At 46.3% G+C, this 17,916-nt stretch overlaps 1 protein-coding gene across 2 annotated transcripts in view; it reads right to left on the reverse strand.

The window, feature by feature from the left end:
• znrf3 (zinc and ring finger 3) overlaps nt 1-17,714 on the reverse strand; it is a 68,844-nt gene extending 51,130 nt beyond the window's left edge. The window contains exons 1-2 of one of the 2 annotated variants that reach the window (XM_069178439.1): nt 17,661-17,714; nt 16,853-17,097 (exon numbers count right to left, since the gene is read on the reverse strand). In XM_069178439.1, coding sequence (XP_069034540.1) covers nt 16,853-17,083 — 231 coding nt within the window. In that variant the 5' untranslated portion in view covers nt 17,084-17,097; nt 17,661-17,714. Of the gene's footprint in view, nt 1-16,852; nt 17,251-17,660 lie in introns of those variants that run through there. The other variant, XM_069178440.1, reaches the window with a different exon arrangement.
• Between the last annotated feature and the right edge of the window lie 202 nt (nt 17,715-17,916).

Genomic DNA, 17,916 nt, shown 5'->3' on the forward strand with positions numbered 1-17,916 from the left:
GGGATCAGCCCGGGCCCAGGGGCAAGGCCAGCCACTAGAATTCCTCCGAACATTTGTTTAGCAGCAGGCTGAGTGCAGAGCGGTGCACAAACGCAGTATTGTTCCTCCCGTTCTCACTGGCTGCGCTGCCAGAGGTAGGAGCCGCCGCCGCCGGGGAGAGAAGGAGAAGGAGAGTTGCGGGGTTGCGGGGTTTGGGAATAAGCAGACCCTGGGGATAACCGCCGCTTAAGAGTTAAACATCAAGCCTGCTTTACACACAAGCATTTCCTGTCAGCAGCGGGAGCGGGGCGCTTTGAAAAGGTAATGGCCAACATCTAAAGTTCAGGTCATTTCACAGTCGAGAGGTCTGTTCCATCGCTGAGTGGTCAGAGCCTTTCCCCTGCTCCTCGCCTACCTCTACACCGCTTTCTTCAGCATGTTGTGGCTCATGAATTATACAATTGAAGCCAACAAGTTCCTCCCACATCCATACATTTGTATTGGGATATTTGGAAGACGTTAATCCGCGCCCGAGTCCATGACCGCAGTGTTATAAACCCCTGGGGAGCCACGTTATTTGATTTGTTTTTTATTGGGAACAAGAAACCACTTCGCTGCTTGTGACCTCTGGGCCGTTTGGCTCCACATCTGAGAGGATTGCGGGGTTGGGGGTCCTTTTCTAAAAAAAAGTGGAAACCGTGGCAGATACTGCCTCTGGAGACAAAAAACGAGCTGTCAAATTGATGTCAAGCTACAGTAACACGGACAGGATGTCACAAAAAGAAATGTGAACTAGAGTTTTCTCTGGAAGCCGAATGAGTCTGCAGATTTGAACAAATGTATGAAGATAAATATGAGCCGTGCAACGTAGTAGAATTTACTGGACGTTTGAAAACAATTTTGAGCCATTTGCAATGCGACTGTCACTTAATTTGAGCCTCCACGTCCATGTTTATATTGAACAGTGAGGCATTGGCTGAACTAAACTGTGTCAGTTTAAAAGATAACAAAGACTGATGATCATTGGGATGAAAATATTAAAGGACAGAGGAGGACGAAGGGTCAGAGCGGGTCCGTCTGTCGCTGCTTCAGCCAAAATTTACATACGCCTTACCATGACACCTGGACGATGAATACCTAATTCTGAAGATCCAAGGATGATGAATGCTAAAAAGAGGATGAGAGGACATTCAGATAGCCTCACAAGTCTGGCCTATTTTTGCATATGAAATTCCACTGCAGCTATGGGTCAGGACCTCTGGGTCCTTAGGAAAGAATGTGTGACTTGAAATGGGAGACCAAAAGGGCTGCCTGCGTCCCCTGGCCTCCCAGCTGGGAGGAACCGCATACGGATCAAAGAGGCTCTGTGAATCTTCAAGAGGGGCGATGGGGACGGACTCGGAGGGCATGTGAAGGGTCTGGAGAGCTCACGCTCTTCATGCATTGCGCTCTTCATGCATTGCGTGTGGAAGCCCCATCTCCTCCGTGGACCGCTTACAGCCTCTCCTTGTTGTGTTAATAATTCATAAAAACATGAAAAGGCCACAGCTAGCCTCGGCCATTAGAGTCCCCGGGGCGTGCTGTGAGCATGTTAGAGTGTGAGTCACACAGTTCAGTGAGCAGTGTGTTTACCTCACGTTTGTCTTGGCCAGCTGAGCGGTGCTGTATTAGAGCAGAACGAGGAATGATGAAACCTCTTGTGACGGCCACGGCAGCTCCTTCTCTTCCGAAACACCCTCCAGTTTTTCATTAGGCGAGCATGAGGCTCTAAAGTGTCACCTGCATGCTGCGTCTCAGCTTCAAACCAAAGCTTTCTTGTCACTGTTTACTTTTCAAGATCTAAAATCTGTGCTCAATAAAAGCTTGAAAACCTGTGAAGAATATGTCCGAAAGTTGCAAAGGTAAACCCACTCATAATAAACCATCCAATGTGTGTCTGTTAAGTCACTGCAGTGAAACCTTGGTGCTTTAAACTGTTGCCTGGGATGTGCCTGGTAACATCTGTAAAAATAACAAAAGGTTCAATATATAGCTCTTGTGGAACACCAGAAAAATTGGCTAAATAATGTTGTTTTAGTACGTTTACAGCCATGTAAGGCAATTTCTTTGCAGACTGCTAAACCCTGAAGTTGTTGTTATATCAGCATTGAGCAAGATTTGCCAACCAATCACACATCTGACCCTATAACCATGTAAAAACATCCAAACACAGGTGGGACGCACAGTTGGTGCTGCGGGCTGTTGGCTCTCAGCTCAACCTGTGTGTTTAAGTCTAACATGCATGTCACAATAACAAGGGCCGGCCGTAGGCGGAGAACAGAGTGTCTTTTGTGGAGGAGAACCAGGACGACCAGCATCCCCTGTCGGGCTTCTGCCCCTATGAGAGCTGAAGTCTCCAGACCTTCGGCACCTAGTCTGCCAGCCAGCCAGGGCCCAGCCCGGAGAGGCCTGTCATCACTACCACAGAGGCCTCTATTCATCCCCGCAAAGACAAAGCCAAAAGTGTACAGCAGTCAGCCAAGGCATCCCAAGCATCCAGATATCCACCAGCGATATCATTTTAGGCTTTTGTGAGCCGGTGCTTTGGTTCACCCGACGATCTCTCGCCATCGTGCCGTCCTTCCCAACCATGTCAAGGATTTGTCTATTTTGTGGTGCAAAGACCCCACCTGCACTGTAACCACATGGACGCCCATTACTGGAATTGGCTTTTTAACAAAGTCACAAAAGCTTTCAAATTTGCTGCGCACCTGGCCACAGGTGTTGGTTTTTTAAGTGCCCTGCAGCAGGAACAGGAACCAAGAACAAATGGGGTGAAAACATGAACGGGTTTAGCATTTTTTTTTTTCTGAAATAGCTCGATTGAAGATATGCATCCATATTAGAAACCCAACAGAGTGTTTCAGAGAGGCAGCAATACCTCGTTAAATGCAGATTGAACATGGCTCACGTTGATTAGCATGCGTAGAGTTAGCCAGCACGGTGTGTGTGTGTGTGTGGGGGGGGGGGGGGGGGGGGGGGGGGGGGGGGGGAAGTAATATGGCTTCAACGTCAACAAACCCAAAAGACAGACACATTACTGCCTGATGTTTGTCAAGAAAGCGAGCACACTCTCTGCCAAGTGTCACACTAAGAGCCCACATATATCAGTGACGCCGCTCACGTTGTTCAGAAGTGACATTGCTGCCTTCCATGTCAGACCCTTTTTTCAGCCCGGCCCTCCTCTGGCCAACACCGGGGCCCCTGAACTCTTGTGGTGAAATCTCCACCTGCTGATAGTATCAACCCTCCTCCCCCCCGCACCCCGCACCCCCCACACCACCACCTCCCCTTTCCCTCGGGCATGTGTGGCGGCCACTGATAAAAGAACTGCAGATAAGAGGAAACACAAGCTGTGATGAGGAACACATTGCCAAGCAGGAGTACGGAACACAACATCAGCCCGGTGGAATGGAAAGAGAGAGAGAGGAGATAGAGGAAGAGGAGGAGGAGGAGGAGGAGGAGGAGGAGGAGAATGACAGGGAAGCAGAGGGAGAATCTGAAAATGATTAGGGGAGAACACTGGGTGGAAGAAAAAAAAATGAAAGCTGTTGTGAATCCGCAGGCTAAAAGGCGGGGAGATAAGAGGGGGCCCTGTCGTACAGAACAGAAAAAAAATAAATAGAAACGGCCAAAGAGTTAAAGGACAGTTTATTCCTGGAGGGAAATACCCTCAAACTACATTAGGGTCTATACAGTATATTTTTGAACCAAACCTGCTCCGAATGAGATTTGGGACGCTTGCGGTTTGTTGAAACAACAAACAAAATGTAGCTGCAATCAAGTTCACAGACAAGTACCTATAAATATCGAAACAAGAGAAGTAGCATAAATACATAGTAGTCCACACAAGAGTATTACTGAACAGAACAGAGCTGTTGTCTTTGGAAAGTATTTCTGCAGCAGAGTTTGAGTGAGACTGAAAAACAATTACGTTTAAAAAAAAGTTCCACTAATATTTCATGCAATAGTCAACAAACGACCAGATGACACTCGACCAATCATCTGCTGTTTCCAGTTCAGTTCGCTGGAAGAGAGAAAACAGTGAATGTAAATAAATCTGAGCTGTTGACACAGGCTGAGAGTGGCGGGGACAGGTGCCACAATGACACCAGTGATCTCCAGGGGATGTATGCATCCCATAGCGGTGTCCCCTTTCAAAAGATGGACACCGGAGGGGACAAACCAGTTGGTCCACCCCGGGGTGTGAGCGCAGCAGCGGGTCAACTCTGCCGCAGCCGGGGAAACACCCGCAGCTCAGGGCGAGACGTAGTGTGCATTGTTTGGGAATCTTTAGGCATGAAAATCATATTTCTGTCCATCCTGCAGGAATTTCCATCTCGTATTGAAAAATAAAATTCACTCCTGGTACTCTTTGGTACTATTTCTCGTCCTTCCTTGTCGTTTTAAAATGTTAAGAATCGGAAGCTTTCTGTGCTGGTGCTCACTGTTAAATCATGCAGGATACAGGCGGCCCTGCTGTGCTTCAAATCTAATCAAACATACATGCTGCAAAAGAATCTATTAGCCTGCATTTAACCAAGTACGCCCTACTTCTGGCCAGGCTGCCTCCCATTGGCTCAGAGTCAACGCAAAGTGTCCTGCTAATCCAACAGTTGTCTGGCTACGCTGAAAGTCACCTCTGAGTCCAGCTCTCGCACTCGTGTCAGGAATCCACAGGCTCTTTGCATACCGAGCGGCCGGATATCCTCTAGTTAAAGAGGGCCCTCTAAGCCAGCGGACATGTGTTGGATGACTGGGGAGGGTGACGAGGGGTAGGGTTGTTTTTTTGGGTTGGTGTCAGGGATGTACAGGCAGTGCTTAAAGGGTGACATCAGCATCACTTTGAGCTGGCACAAAACGGTGAAGTGAGCGCGGCTCCACAGAAACCGATCCATTTTCCTGCTGCCCCTCCGAGCTGCGCACTGCGCCGGCTAAAAGTGCAGTTTGCTCCTGCACCGAGCCCGCCGATCTGTGCATCTGTGAATGGCTTTTGTGTTGCTGTCGGGGCAGAACAAAGTGAGTTCAGGTTACTGCACTCCTCCCGTTATTGGCCCACATTGTCTCTAATTATTCCAGCAAACATTGACACAGCATGTGTGGTCTCACATTTATACACCCTCCCCCTTCCCCTCCCATGCTTAACAGAGTGAGAGGAGACAGAGAGAAGCAGAGCAAAAAAAAAAAAAGTGCATGAAAGAACTTATCAAAGCGAGGGAAGAAATGATGAGAAAGAAATGTACTTGCATTCACCGTTTTATGCTTCATTAAGTTACAATTAAAAGTGAAACTGCTTCGAGATTAAATGGGTTGTTGTCCTTTTTCGTCCTGTGAAGAGAACACAGTGTACACTCCCGGGTTTTCCTCACCTTTCTCCCATGTTGCTTCAACTCCTGAGAGCACACGCACCATGCCAACTCCAGCTTTTAATACATGAGCAACCAGGACCAATCAAACAGGCAAAAAAAACAAAAAAACGACAGGAGTTTTCCTGGATGCACAAACCGAAAACAGAAAACAGACCTCCTCCAAACTTTAAAGCTCAATCCCACACTCTAATTTGAATTCTGAAGCGTTCCCGTTGCCTGGGCGATTCAAACTCCTGCTTTTGCAAAACAATAATTATGTCGAATGTATGCATCAGTACCTTACCAAATCCTCTGTCCATGAGCTTAGCTCGATGCAGAAAAGCTGACCCAAATACCCAATATGTGGTTGCCAAAAGGAAATGGCTCAAATTTAGGCACAAGGATGGTCTGGTGTTAAATCAAACCATGAAAATTCAGAAATGGTTTCAACTTGAGGTATGTCGAATTATAACCAACAACGTGTTCATTTGGTAGCAGTGATATAGAAAAACCTTACTGGAGAGTGACACATGGGAAATTCACACAAAAGCCTTTCTGAGCAGATCCAATCCCGATGTTTACAGTAAGCCTTAGGAACAAACCGACTGACTCATCCGAGGCATTTTTAGTTTTTGCTGATGGATTTTGGATTCGTGCTAATGGATTACAATTTTTGTCAATTTTACACCTCTGCTCTGAGACTTGATTGCTAGGTTAACAAGTAGCATTAAGATGAGAGCAATCAGGTGTTTCTGAAGCTGTGAGCGGTAGTCTGCTGGAGTCAAACCAGCTTTTTGCAGGCACAAGAGCTCAATGTGCCCAACCGAGAGTCAAGGCTAAAGAACTGCAGGTCTAACATCACTGAAGCTTCGGTCTACGTCATGTGTGGCTTTTTCCATGAAGTCCTTTCTTCTCATGTCTGTGGATGAAGTTTGACTTTCTGCATCTGACTTTTTATCTGCTCTACCATGGTTGCTATTGCTAAATGTAAAACGGATTTATTTTCCAAGAAAGATGTTCTAGAGGTTTTAGCCTGGCTACATTAGACTATTGCTCATAGCTTTAGTTTTCTTTGCTGTGATGAAGTCTGGAAACCCTGTTCACACTAACGTTTGCACAGTCACTATGAAGGACGGACCAATCAGCGACGGGTGGGAGTGGCTAAGTATGATGAAAGTATACTTCAAGTGTTGTTTCCACCCATATGGTGGTGAATGCTGATTGGTTAAAGGCTCTAATTGAATTCAGAATTAACCCGAGGTCTATAACTACAACAACAAATAGTCATAACCATATATTCACCAAAGCACCAGGCAACACAGGTTTAGTAAATGTAAAAACTTCTCATAAACTAAATATAATTTGAGATAATTAGGCACTTGCCGATGCAGACTGCCCCTTTAAGAGAATCATTTTCACATTTTGATTGAGAAGATTTCGACTGAGGATATTGATATCACGCTCGTGTCTGTCTGCTACAGGTTGCAGCTAGTTAGCTTAACACAAAGAAATGACACACATAATCCGGCCTGCCAGCACTTCAAAAGCTCGCTAATGAACAGGTTGTACATGTTGTTTTGTTGAGCTTCACGTGAGCAAGAAAGAAAAGAAATGTATTTCCCAAAATGTCGAGACTATTCCTTTAACGGTGTTGACATCAAGAATGCATCTTATTTTTTTATCTTTTACTCCTGGAGCCATTATCTGAGAGAGAAATCATGCTTGCAACTGGATAGTGAGGCCAATGTCCAAATCTTAGAGCCACATTCCCCAAGATATGTTTACTTCGAAAATGCCTGCGGGATGCATGTCACCCTGGGGGTGACAATTTGACTTTGTCACATGCCTGTGGGATGCAGACGGAATAGCAAAGGGCTGCATTGGCCCGTCTTTTTCTGTCATTCCCATCTTCTCCCACTCCATCTCTCCTTTCTCTCAATACAGCATTCTGAGAAACTAGATTCCCTGACATGTCCAAGGACAAGTTATCATTAGTGAGCCAAGTGTTTTTGGACAAACTGCCCTGCCCGTACACTGTCAGCACAGAATAGCACCCATCCCCTTGGCCTTTTTTTAAAGGTCGCTAAAAAGGAAAAAAGTGCAGCTTTTATGGTGATACATGACAGAAAGATGAATCTGGTTAAACACCAGAGAAGGGCTGAGATTGAGAAAGTGCAATGACACAAATAATGATGTCCTCCATTTCACGACACACACACACACACACACAAATGTGATCCATCCTTCTCGTTTTCACTTATTTTAGTGATTTGTAATCTATGCTGAAAAACAACCTTGACATTTTTTTCCTGACAGCAACCTGCAAGGGCAACGAGGGGTGAACAGATGGATTGCAAGGAGAAAGAAATGGACACAGCTGGCCAGAAGTAATTGTCCTGACCTTTTCATACACACTCAGGTTCACTCTGAGCCGGAGGGGTTGGGAAGGTGGGAAAGGGCGGGGTCACGGCACTGCAAGAGAGTGGATAGGATTTGCATGACAGAAAATGTCACATCCACAAGGCAAATTGACCGCAGTCTTTGAAGATATGTAACAAATTGACCAGACATCTCTCCGATAGGTGCGCTCTTTAATCGAAGCCTACGAATCTAAAGGTTTCAGTCATTTATGAGTCACTTGTGTTCTGCGCGGCTGCACAGTGCAAACATAGGGTAAAAAAAAAGAAGATGTGCACTGAAATTAGGAAAGAATATTCTGCCTGCAACACAGCTTCCCTTCAGTGTTTTGTACTGTATCCCACAATGCTTTGCTCAATATCAGTGTCTGGGAGGTTTGGCTGGCTCCTCCTCATCAACAGCACCAAGCTCTATCGCAGTTCTCACCGAACAGCAGCACTTCAGAGGTGCAATGTACCTGTGAACTGACAGTGAAATAGAAGAACTTTTAACTCCCGGTGGAAGAGCCTGCCACATCTGTGTGGATATAATTATAAGAAACTGCTGGCTGAGATTCATCTTGCTCGTGTTTCTCTGCATTTCACTCATCGATAAATCTTTGCATCAAGTTTGTTTTGGCAGAATTTAACTGCTGAACTACTCAAAGCACATCAGGTTAGAATAAAAATCTAAACTGCAAATGAATCTGGGGGTTTCAAGCACTACTTTGTGCTCAGGGGAATTTTGTTGGCTATTTTTCAATATTTTCTCGAGTTTTAAGACTTAGAAAATTAACGGAAAGATCGAGAGAGGAGCTGAGAACAATTGATATTTGCAGCCCTTAAAGGGAAGCTTGGGTATGAATTGTGTTTTGTCTCCATCCGTTCAAGTGTAGCCAGTAACTGGATGGTCCTGTGACAGTCGTGAACGGCTACAGTAGGCGCTGGAAACAAGGAGGTCTCTTCTTTTCAAGCAGCAACAAAGGCTTTGTGCTGCAGCGCTGACTTCCGAATCCGACCCGGGGATGCAGGATGAGCTAAAGGGCCGACCTCAGCATGAACCTCAAATAAATAAAAGTGCAGCTGTTTACTGCTAATTTAACATCCGTAGGGAACATCCCATCATAAAACAAGGACAAGGAAAAGAGAACTTCAATCAGAAGCGTGTAAATAACCTTTGGCGAACTGAAGCAACAACAGTGAATTATTGTCGTGTGCTCTCAACAAGGGAGATATTCTCCTGCAGTGTGGTGCCTCTGAACTGTCATGGGAGCTGTCAATGAGTTATCAGCCTGATGATCATGGGGCATTTTGAAAGGATCTGTGGTCATGCTTGGTTTAACACGCATTACAAGGGAAGCACTGTACATCTACACACACGGTCTCGCATATATGTAAACACAAACCCTGTATAAACTTTACAAAGAGCAGAATCAACGGCGTCCCACTTGTTGTGTACTTTACAACCGCCCAGTGGATTAACCCATCTACTGAAATCAAACTAAATCTATTTCCTGTTCCAAGTCCTCTGTCAAAAAAAAGGTGCAATTCAACTTCTTTCAGCAGGATCCTAACAGTAGCAGTGTCGAGGAGGGACCTACCACCTTTACCTGCAGTGTTCTCAACTCTCTGGCTTCAACTAAGTCGTTTTCTCACCGTTCTTGTGCAAGGGAACACCTCCACCTTTATTTGTATGGGAGCAGATTTAGCTCCAAGGCCTGCAATTACATCATCTTTCAGTTTTGCAGCGCCGCATATCAGGGCCGGCATTAGTCAGAGAGGCCTTTGAAGAGTTTGGCCCAGCCCTCGCTCACTCTCGTCTTCCCTCCTCCCTCCCCCCAGCACTGCCTTTGATGTTAGCACACGGTGCTGCGCCGAGCGTCGTTGGCCTCCCCGCCTCGCCTGATCCTATCTGCTCAGGCGGCACATTCATGTGGTTTACACCCGCAGCATGACTCCCGGCAGCTATTCACCCAGCCCTGCAGGCCCCTCCCTGTTCAGGGTCCAGGAGGCTGGAGAGAGCGGCAGCATGGCCTGAGCTGGGATTGAGGGGAAGGACGGGAGGAACTGTGGAGGCTTTATCAAAGCCCTTAGCTGTACTATAGCGCTTTTATTGGCATGGTATGTCAAGGAACGTACTATATTGGCAGATAAAAAAAAAAAAAAAAAAAGTTTCACCTGAAGCTTTGGGTTTTGAGGAGCTGAATCCAAATGCACTCGCAAAGGTTTTACTCCTACAACTACAAAAAAAATAGAGCTTCAATTTATCCTTGGTTACAACTGTTCTGCATAAAATAAGTTACCCTTCAAAAATATATATTTAACTCTGCAAAGATTGTATTTTACCCAACAAGACAGAGAACAGAAAAACCCTGTGTCCCCAATACCTTCAGTAGATCCATGATACAGGGACAACTTAAAAAGAGAAGCAATTTTTCTTTTCAAAAATCTGGGGCGCATCTTTAGCAAAGGAAGAGGAGGAGGTGGGAAGATGCAGTGATATATCTTCACTGTGGAGCTGCGAGACAAAGAAAGCAGCGATAACCCAGCTCGCTCTCATCTGCCCAAGCCAGCCCAATCCATCATACCTCTGGCCTCATTGTGTTCCAGCCAGCCGGGGTCTTCTTCTTCCTTGCGGGACAACTACCTGCACACACAGAAGGAGCCTCTAGAAACTGGAAGGGCGGATGAGGAGAGAGAGGAAACCTAATGGGGTAGGAGCTTCCACCTGAAAGGGATTTGTCCCCATCTGGCACCCCTGTACACTGACCTTTGACACGGCTGTGTAGGAATCCATTAGCGTAAACAAAAGGTGGAAGAAAAAAAAAAAATGGTCGGGTTTCTGACGGAGGGGCTGTCAGGGAGAGCGCTCACAACATTAATATGAAGGCATTAGGCCGAAGGATGTGTCATGTGCACAAAAACAGTGATTGCCTCCATGAGCAATTACCAGAGAAAATGAAACTAGGCCTGAAACATTAGCATGAATCAAAATGACGAGAGGACAGGATCTTCCTACATTATGTTTTTAGACATATGAGGCTGATCATTGTGTAATGATGTACACAAAAGAGAGAACTTTGAACCCGGTGTTCTTGAACTTGGTTGAGCGGGAAAGATCTGCGGGAAAGATCTGCGATAAGACTTCTCCTTCCATGAAAACAAATGGAAGAGGATTGAGGGCCCAACAATACAAGTACACTGAGAGGAAGGACCAGTAGAGAGTACAAGTGAAATAGACTCCCGGCAAGGCTAACCTTCTAGTCTATTGGCAAAAAAAAAAAAAAAAAAAAAAAAAAAAAAAAAAAAAAAGCACAACAAAAGGGGAGGCTGGCATTGTGGCCTTCCATGGTTAGTCAGCACATTCCTGGCTGACAACAAAGCATGCCTCTGCCTGGATGAGCTACTGCTAGCATTGTCATTTCATAACCCTCGACCCCTTAGCCTTTGTTTTGTGGACCCTCTGTGTCAGTGGATAAAAATGTGGGCTGAGGGGATGGACTGGGCCTTTCAGCACCATTTCATCAAACGCAAGCAGACACACCAGGAGCTATTCAGAAAGCAGAAAAAGCCACTCTGTACTCTTCTTCATCTTTGACTTGTCACAAACGTGCTTCAAAAATAACCTGAGTGAAGACGGGCAGTGTGAAAAATCCACCTGTAGAAGTGTGACGCTGTCTTTTGATGCATTTCCAGGCACAAATCTGAGAAAAATCTCAACCTTGGGGGGGGGGGGGGGGGGGGGGGCAAACCGAATGAACACTTCCTCACAACTTGAGTGTAACGCAGAGGACAAAACACATGGCGTTCATACAAATGAGTTCAGACACATAATCAATAGCAGATCAGGATGAGAGCGACATGAGGGAACAGAGTTCCCCTGGGAGAGGCCTGGGTGCTGGAGAGAGAGCACCACGCTGACTGTTAATCTCTCTTTGAGTGGAACATCAAAGATCAGCTCAGCCATTCAACCCAGTGGAAAGTAACATAGCTACTGGGGCCACCAGTACCAACACGCACTTGTTCCAGGTGGAGCTGTGCACTGAGTGGGAATGTGAGGCTCAGAGAGGCAGACACAGGAGAAGACGGAGCAGAAGGGCCAGGGACAGGAGGGGAAACAGGGGCTATGGTTATCCAATCTAAAGAAGTTTCAACGAGTACTCAGAGAACCAGCAGGAAGTTACGTTTTAAGGTTGACATACAGCTGAGTGTGCGAGGTAAGTGCCAAAATCTAAATTGTTGGTAAACATTTGCATTTTGAGGATTTCACAGGCCTGCTGTGAGGTTGTATTAGAGCTGGTCCTACAAGGATTGCTCATTTACAAATGTTTTATCATTTCAAGTTAATTTATCAACTAAAAATGTCAAGTATTTGCTGGTTATTGCTCTTCAATGCACATGTAAATTCAATATAAAAAAAACTACTTTTTTTTTAGTTGATATTCTGCCACAAAAAGCAGTTTAAAGACACCCGATATGGGAATTTGTATATTTTGGGTCTATTGGTTTGCAAAGTAACTCAAAAATCAATCAATAGATTTCTCAGAAAGAAAATGCAACTTTGATAGAAGCAAAGTTATTTTGAAGAATGAATCGCGGGGACGTTTTATGTCCTTGTAATGAGGTCGTCACAAGAGGAATGATATGAAAGCGAGGTGAGGAACGGTGTGCAACAAGTGGTTCAGGGACATTATAATTCACAGGCCACCGAGGCACCTCAACACAACTGAGGTTTAAGAGACAATTCATCAGTTACATGCCGGTTGGTGGCCAGCATCACTTCAAGTGATTCACATGCGTAACAAATTCTGGCTGCATCAGAAAGAGCCAAGTGGAGGTGGGGGGTGAGTTTGTGTGTGGGAGGGGGGTGTGAAGCAAGAGAAAGAGAAAAACAGTTTAGTCTGTTCTATTCCAAAAAAGGGGAGAAACGCAGCCTCAAATTACTTTGGCCGGGACATGAAAGTGAAACAGGGTGGCGGTTAAGAGACGATAGCACTTAAAATACAGCTGCGACCGCCAAGCCAATAAATGGAAAAAAGTAGGGAGCAGCACTTTTAACCTTTTAAACCAGCGTTTGTGTACTGCTACTGTTGCTTTGGCGCTGGGAGTGGCCCAGTCCCTGGCACCTACCGTCTGGGACCGGCCCATTATGGCCTCTTGGGGTTTCCAGCCTGTGGTGAGAAAGCGCGCTGGATGCCTTAAACCACTAAAGCTCTCATTATAGTCTAAATGCAGCGCGACACATCTCCTGCCAGCTCCAAGGTAGGCGCTCCAGTATTTAAGCTCATCGTTGTCTTAGCTGAAAACCACCGCTTTCCCCCGCACATCCAGGCAGAAAAAAAACTGCCACTTTCAGAAGAACCGCACCGTGAAGTCTCCCAGTTACTGGCACTTCACATGCATGGAGATGAAGTTCAAAGGTGAAACGGCTGGTGGGTGTTGGGGAAACTGCAGCCTCTTCTTCCTGACGCTGGACTCGGGGGATGCTCCGTGTCCCTTCTGAGAGGAAGCAGGCGAAAGCCACATTATTCCCTCTGGTTCTGGCCGACGACACTACGAGTTCCATCTGGTCCTCCGTGTGTGCCCCTGCCACGTCCCTGCCTCAGCTCCTCACTCACATGCTGACAGCACAGGCCACAGGCCCGCTGGAAATCAGAGGCAGATGTGAACTCACGCGGTGCATCGCTGCTCATCTCGCTACAGGAAAGATGATTTGGACAATAGAGAGTGATGAGCAGCAGATGGCTTTTTCCCGTCACATCGAACCCCGTCCGAAATCAGGAGTGTTGTGTGACTTCTGTCAACGACGACACGGAGGAGGAAAACGCAGTGAGCGGCGAGGCTGTTGCTGCAATGAAATCATCAGGATATCTGGAAGAGGCATGGACTGGCTCGGTGCCGACGTAGGAGTCTGCGTTTCCACCTGGTTGGCTCCATCGAGGAGCGACTGTGCCAGCCTGGGGTTTGCTTAAAGAGCAGGACTGCTGCTGCATGTGAAGCTGCAATAGAATTATCACAACTTAAAAGCTGTGTAAAACATTCTGTAGTTCAATTTATGGTTTCTCCACTTCTTGAATTTCTCTGCTGGTTTTTCACATTACCAGGATGTTTTTATGACGGCAGTCGAATCAGGAAGTCTTTAAGCCTGCAGCATGGACAACTACCAGCTCTCTACGAGCTACTGCTGCAAATAAATACACTCCTTACACACACACACACACACACACACACACACACACACACACACACACACACACACACACACACACACACACACACACACACACACCTTGACAGAATGATTTAAGGTGACATTGATTAGTTTGCTATTACGGTGTTGAACTGTAGTAATCAGGGAACTGGCTTGGGAAGCCTGGGGTTTGGCACTGTGACCATGATCTGCGTCATCGTGCCCGTGACACCCCCTCCCCACCCCCCACCGTTTTAGAAGAGAGCAAGAAGGAAATTAACTTAATTTATTATTTTTGGCCCCAGCAGCATGTGCCACTTTTCACACTCTTCAGGCAGAGCTGAGGGGGTGTTAGCTTTAGGGAATTAGCAAAGGCCAGTTGGGAGGATATGAGCGGTGATCGTGGTCTGGTCTTTGCTCAGGAACGTTGCCAAGGAACACCCCCCCCCCCCCATGTTTCTTTTTTTTCTTCCCTGTATTTGAACCCATACCTGCTGAGGTCTGGCCATTACCACACACATATACACACACACACACACACACACACACACACACACACACACACACACACACACCGTAATGCAAACCCCTCTGGGCTCTGATCAAACAGCAGAATAGAGGACTCGGAGGCTCCATAAACCTCAGGCAGCCCAAACCAAGCTCGATTCACTCAACGCGAAGGGGCTCAAACCTTGAAAGAAAACGTAGGCGAGCGGTTGCGGAGGTCACTGCGGACAACTGAATGCACAAGAACTTAAATATTTGTCTTCAACCCAATTCCAGTGTAAAACAACACCGCAGACTTTCCACAACACGTTACTGCGATGTTATTTCACAAGTATAGAATTTACAAGTCGGGAATTCGATACCAGTTTAAAATTATACTCTTCAGGTTGTATGGTTGTCATTCATTGTCAGTGTCAACTTACATAAATCTTTGGTAGAATATATGCTGTAAGAAATTCAAGACAGTGCTGCACGCTGGACAAACTGCCCCTCATTATAGCCTGACAAAATATAAGCTGCCTCTAAGTGGTCAGAAGCTATGTTAGTAAAGAAAGCAAACCTAAATAGATGTGGTTTGCGATGTAAAGCTGAGGTCCGACATTTCTGTGCGGTTACCGAGTGGCGCCAAATGGCCTTCACCGTGTATAAACAGGGCCCATTTTTGTGCTGAGTATCACCTCCTTTGATCCCCACGTATCGTCTTGCTTTTACAAAAAAAAGAGGACGAGTCTTCATTTTTAGGCAAACAAAAGTGCACTTATAAAGGATGCTGCTGTGTACGTCGTTGCAGGGTGGCGAGGGATGAGCGAAGGGTGCAGCGAGATATGGAAATCAAGTATCAGTGCACGTTAACGCAAAGACAAATATGCAAATGAATCTCAACTGGCTGCATTGTCGCGAAGCAGAGAGGCTTACGACACAGTCGAGGTTTCTTGTGATACAGCTCATCACTACACACTTGATGCAACTTGATTAAACTCAAATGTGTACAGAAGTTAAAAACCCTTTCAACCTGCCCTCCCACTGCAGCCATGATCTCATGGAGCTCAATAGTTTCCTCACTGTGACTCCACACTTTAGCAGCTCTTCATATCACCAATGAAAACAAAGTCTGAGCCGTCATGTTAGCTGTAGCTTGGGAGGCATCGTTTATGCAGTGGCACCTTGAGAGTTGATCCGATATTTACCTTCACATCTGAAACACATCGGTCCAACTATCAATCACAAACTGCATCCACATTAACATCAATATGGGGCACTTTGGATTCAAATCCAAAGAGTGGCCACAAAAAAAACCAAAAAAAACTGCTTCACATTGGAGTGTCCTCCAATCATCCACACGGAAGCTGAACGAGCTGTGCATCCCGGCAGGACATGGTGAAGGTCAGGAAATATACAATTAAACATTACAGCTTTGGCACATGGACGCCTCACAAACAGTGGCCAAGCAGAAAGAAAGCAGGATAACAGTTCAAATAAACACTTGGCAGAGAAGAACAGCTTCAGATTTGAGTGACTTCCACTCAGCCAGAAGTTGGATGGTCGATCCAAGCATGAGCAGCTCCAGCCAAGTGCACTTGCCATGTCAGGGCCCAGCAAATAAAAGATAGAAGCTTCTTCTGGGACGACTACTTACTCGGGTTTTTAGTTTTATATTATTTCTCAAAGCCTCAAAATAGCCACAAGTAAGCCAGAACCAAAAACATGCATCTTCAAATGCGCTGCTGACGGCTACATACGAACGAGGAGCGGGACGTCGGGGGTTATTTTACATGCTGGCACGGTCAATAACAACAGATTACACCATCAAAAGCTTACTTGGCGGGTTTTAAAAGCAAGTATCAAACCGAAACAAAACACTAAAGCGGATAAACTGTCAAAACTGAGCCCAAAACAGCAAGCCCCGCAGTCGTGTTGCTGTTGCGAAATGCGTGAAACCTGCAGCTAAAAGTTGACAAACTTTTTTTTTGGAGGCGGTGGAGGATTTGAATCCTTTTAGGAAAACAGTCCCCAACGCGTGTGTTGAAGGTTGAAGGCAATTAACTGTAACGAGCGCTCGAGAGAGAGCTCCAGACATCAACAAAATAACTTGCAAGAGCATGTTTTCCCTGTGAATGAATTCCACAAGATAGGAGCCATCTTGTGACCGCATATGCTTGCGAGCTTAGTACCATCCTTACACACCGCCTGCACGCACGCACACGCACGCACACACACACACACACACACACACACACACAATACACAACTCTTGTCAACCCCCCCCCCTCCAAGCCCCTGCGGAAAAAGTTTGAAGCTGGGCAGCTTGGTAAAATTACACCCCGGGTAGCGGGAGTGTTGCTCGGGACCGTTGCTTGTCATTCCCCGGTAAGAAAAAGACACTTTACACGTACTTGAACGATCTCCCCCTCCGCGCTGATAGTGGCTCCTGCTTTGGAGAACCGTCCTTGCAAGCCAGTCGTGTAAGTAGTATAATCTCCATTGGGACTGGACTCGAACAGAACCACTTCCACAAAGGCTGTATCCTTGGCGAAAACGGGACCGAGAGAAGCGGCGACCACCAAGATCACCAGGACCACCGAGTCGGGCACACGATCCGAGCCTCTCCTTGGTAAAATCATCATCTTGCCGGCTGGATCTGCGCCGATCGGGACATAATTTCACACGGATTAATAAATCGGGTGAAGGTAATTGAAGTCAGGTCTATGCGCGCTGCGGGCTATGCGTCCAAAGAGTCCAAATTGTGCAATAAAAACTGCGCCTGGGCTGAAGCGTGTTTATTTCACCACTGCGAGCCTTGTCAATTACATTGCCTGCAAACGCTGCCTCTCTCTCTGCCTCTCTCTCTGCCTCTCTCTCTCTCTGGCTCTCTCCCTCCCTCCCTCTCTCTCCCTCTTTCTTTCTCACCCTCCTCCTCCTCCTCCTCCTCCTCTACAAAGCGGATCTCCTTTGATCTGCAAACACGTGATTTTTTTTTTTTGAGTTTTTTTTCTCTCTCTCCCAAAAGGGCTCTATCCCCACCCACCACTCTTTCTGACCCTCTCCTTTGCACTCCCCACTCTGAAGTGCCAGCACTCAGTTAAGGAGGCACCGCGGACTTCAGTGCGCACTGAGAGGAGGACGTATTGTTAGAAAAATCTTGAGGTTACGTGGTAAATTCCGAGTTAATTCAGTTACTTGAGTTGAATATAAAGTAGATACCGTGTTTTCAGCCCCGCGTTGTTCTCCCTGGCCGCCCCGTGGGGTGCTTTTTCCCGAGTTTGACACGTTTTCAGCTTTCGTACCACCTTAAAACAAACACTACCCTCTTCAGGACTCTTCATGATTTAACTGGGCTAATTTTTCAATCTCATTCAGATTTGCTTAACCTACAGGCTGCTGTGTGGTGGATGTAGGAGCAGAATCTCAGTTTGACTGACAAGTAAAGTTTTTAATTTATTTTTGCCTTTTTATTCAG

Source organism: Embiotoca jacksoni, unplaced genomic scaffold (genome assembly GCF_022577435.1).
Source record: "Embiotoca jacksoni isolate LCO1_2020_lvr unplaced genomic scaffold, fEmbJac1.0.p SCAF_8, whole genome shotgun sequence".
NCBI lineage: Eukaryota > Metazoa > Chordata > Actinopteri > Embiotocidae > Embiotoca > Embiotoca jacksoni.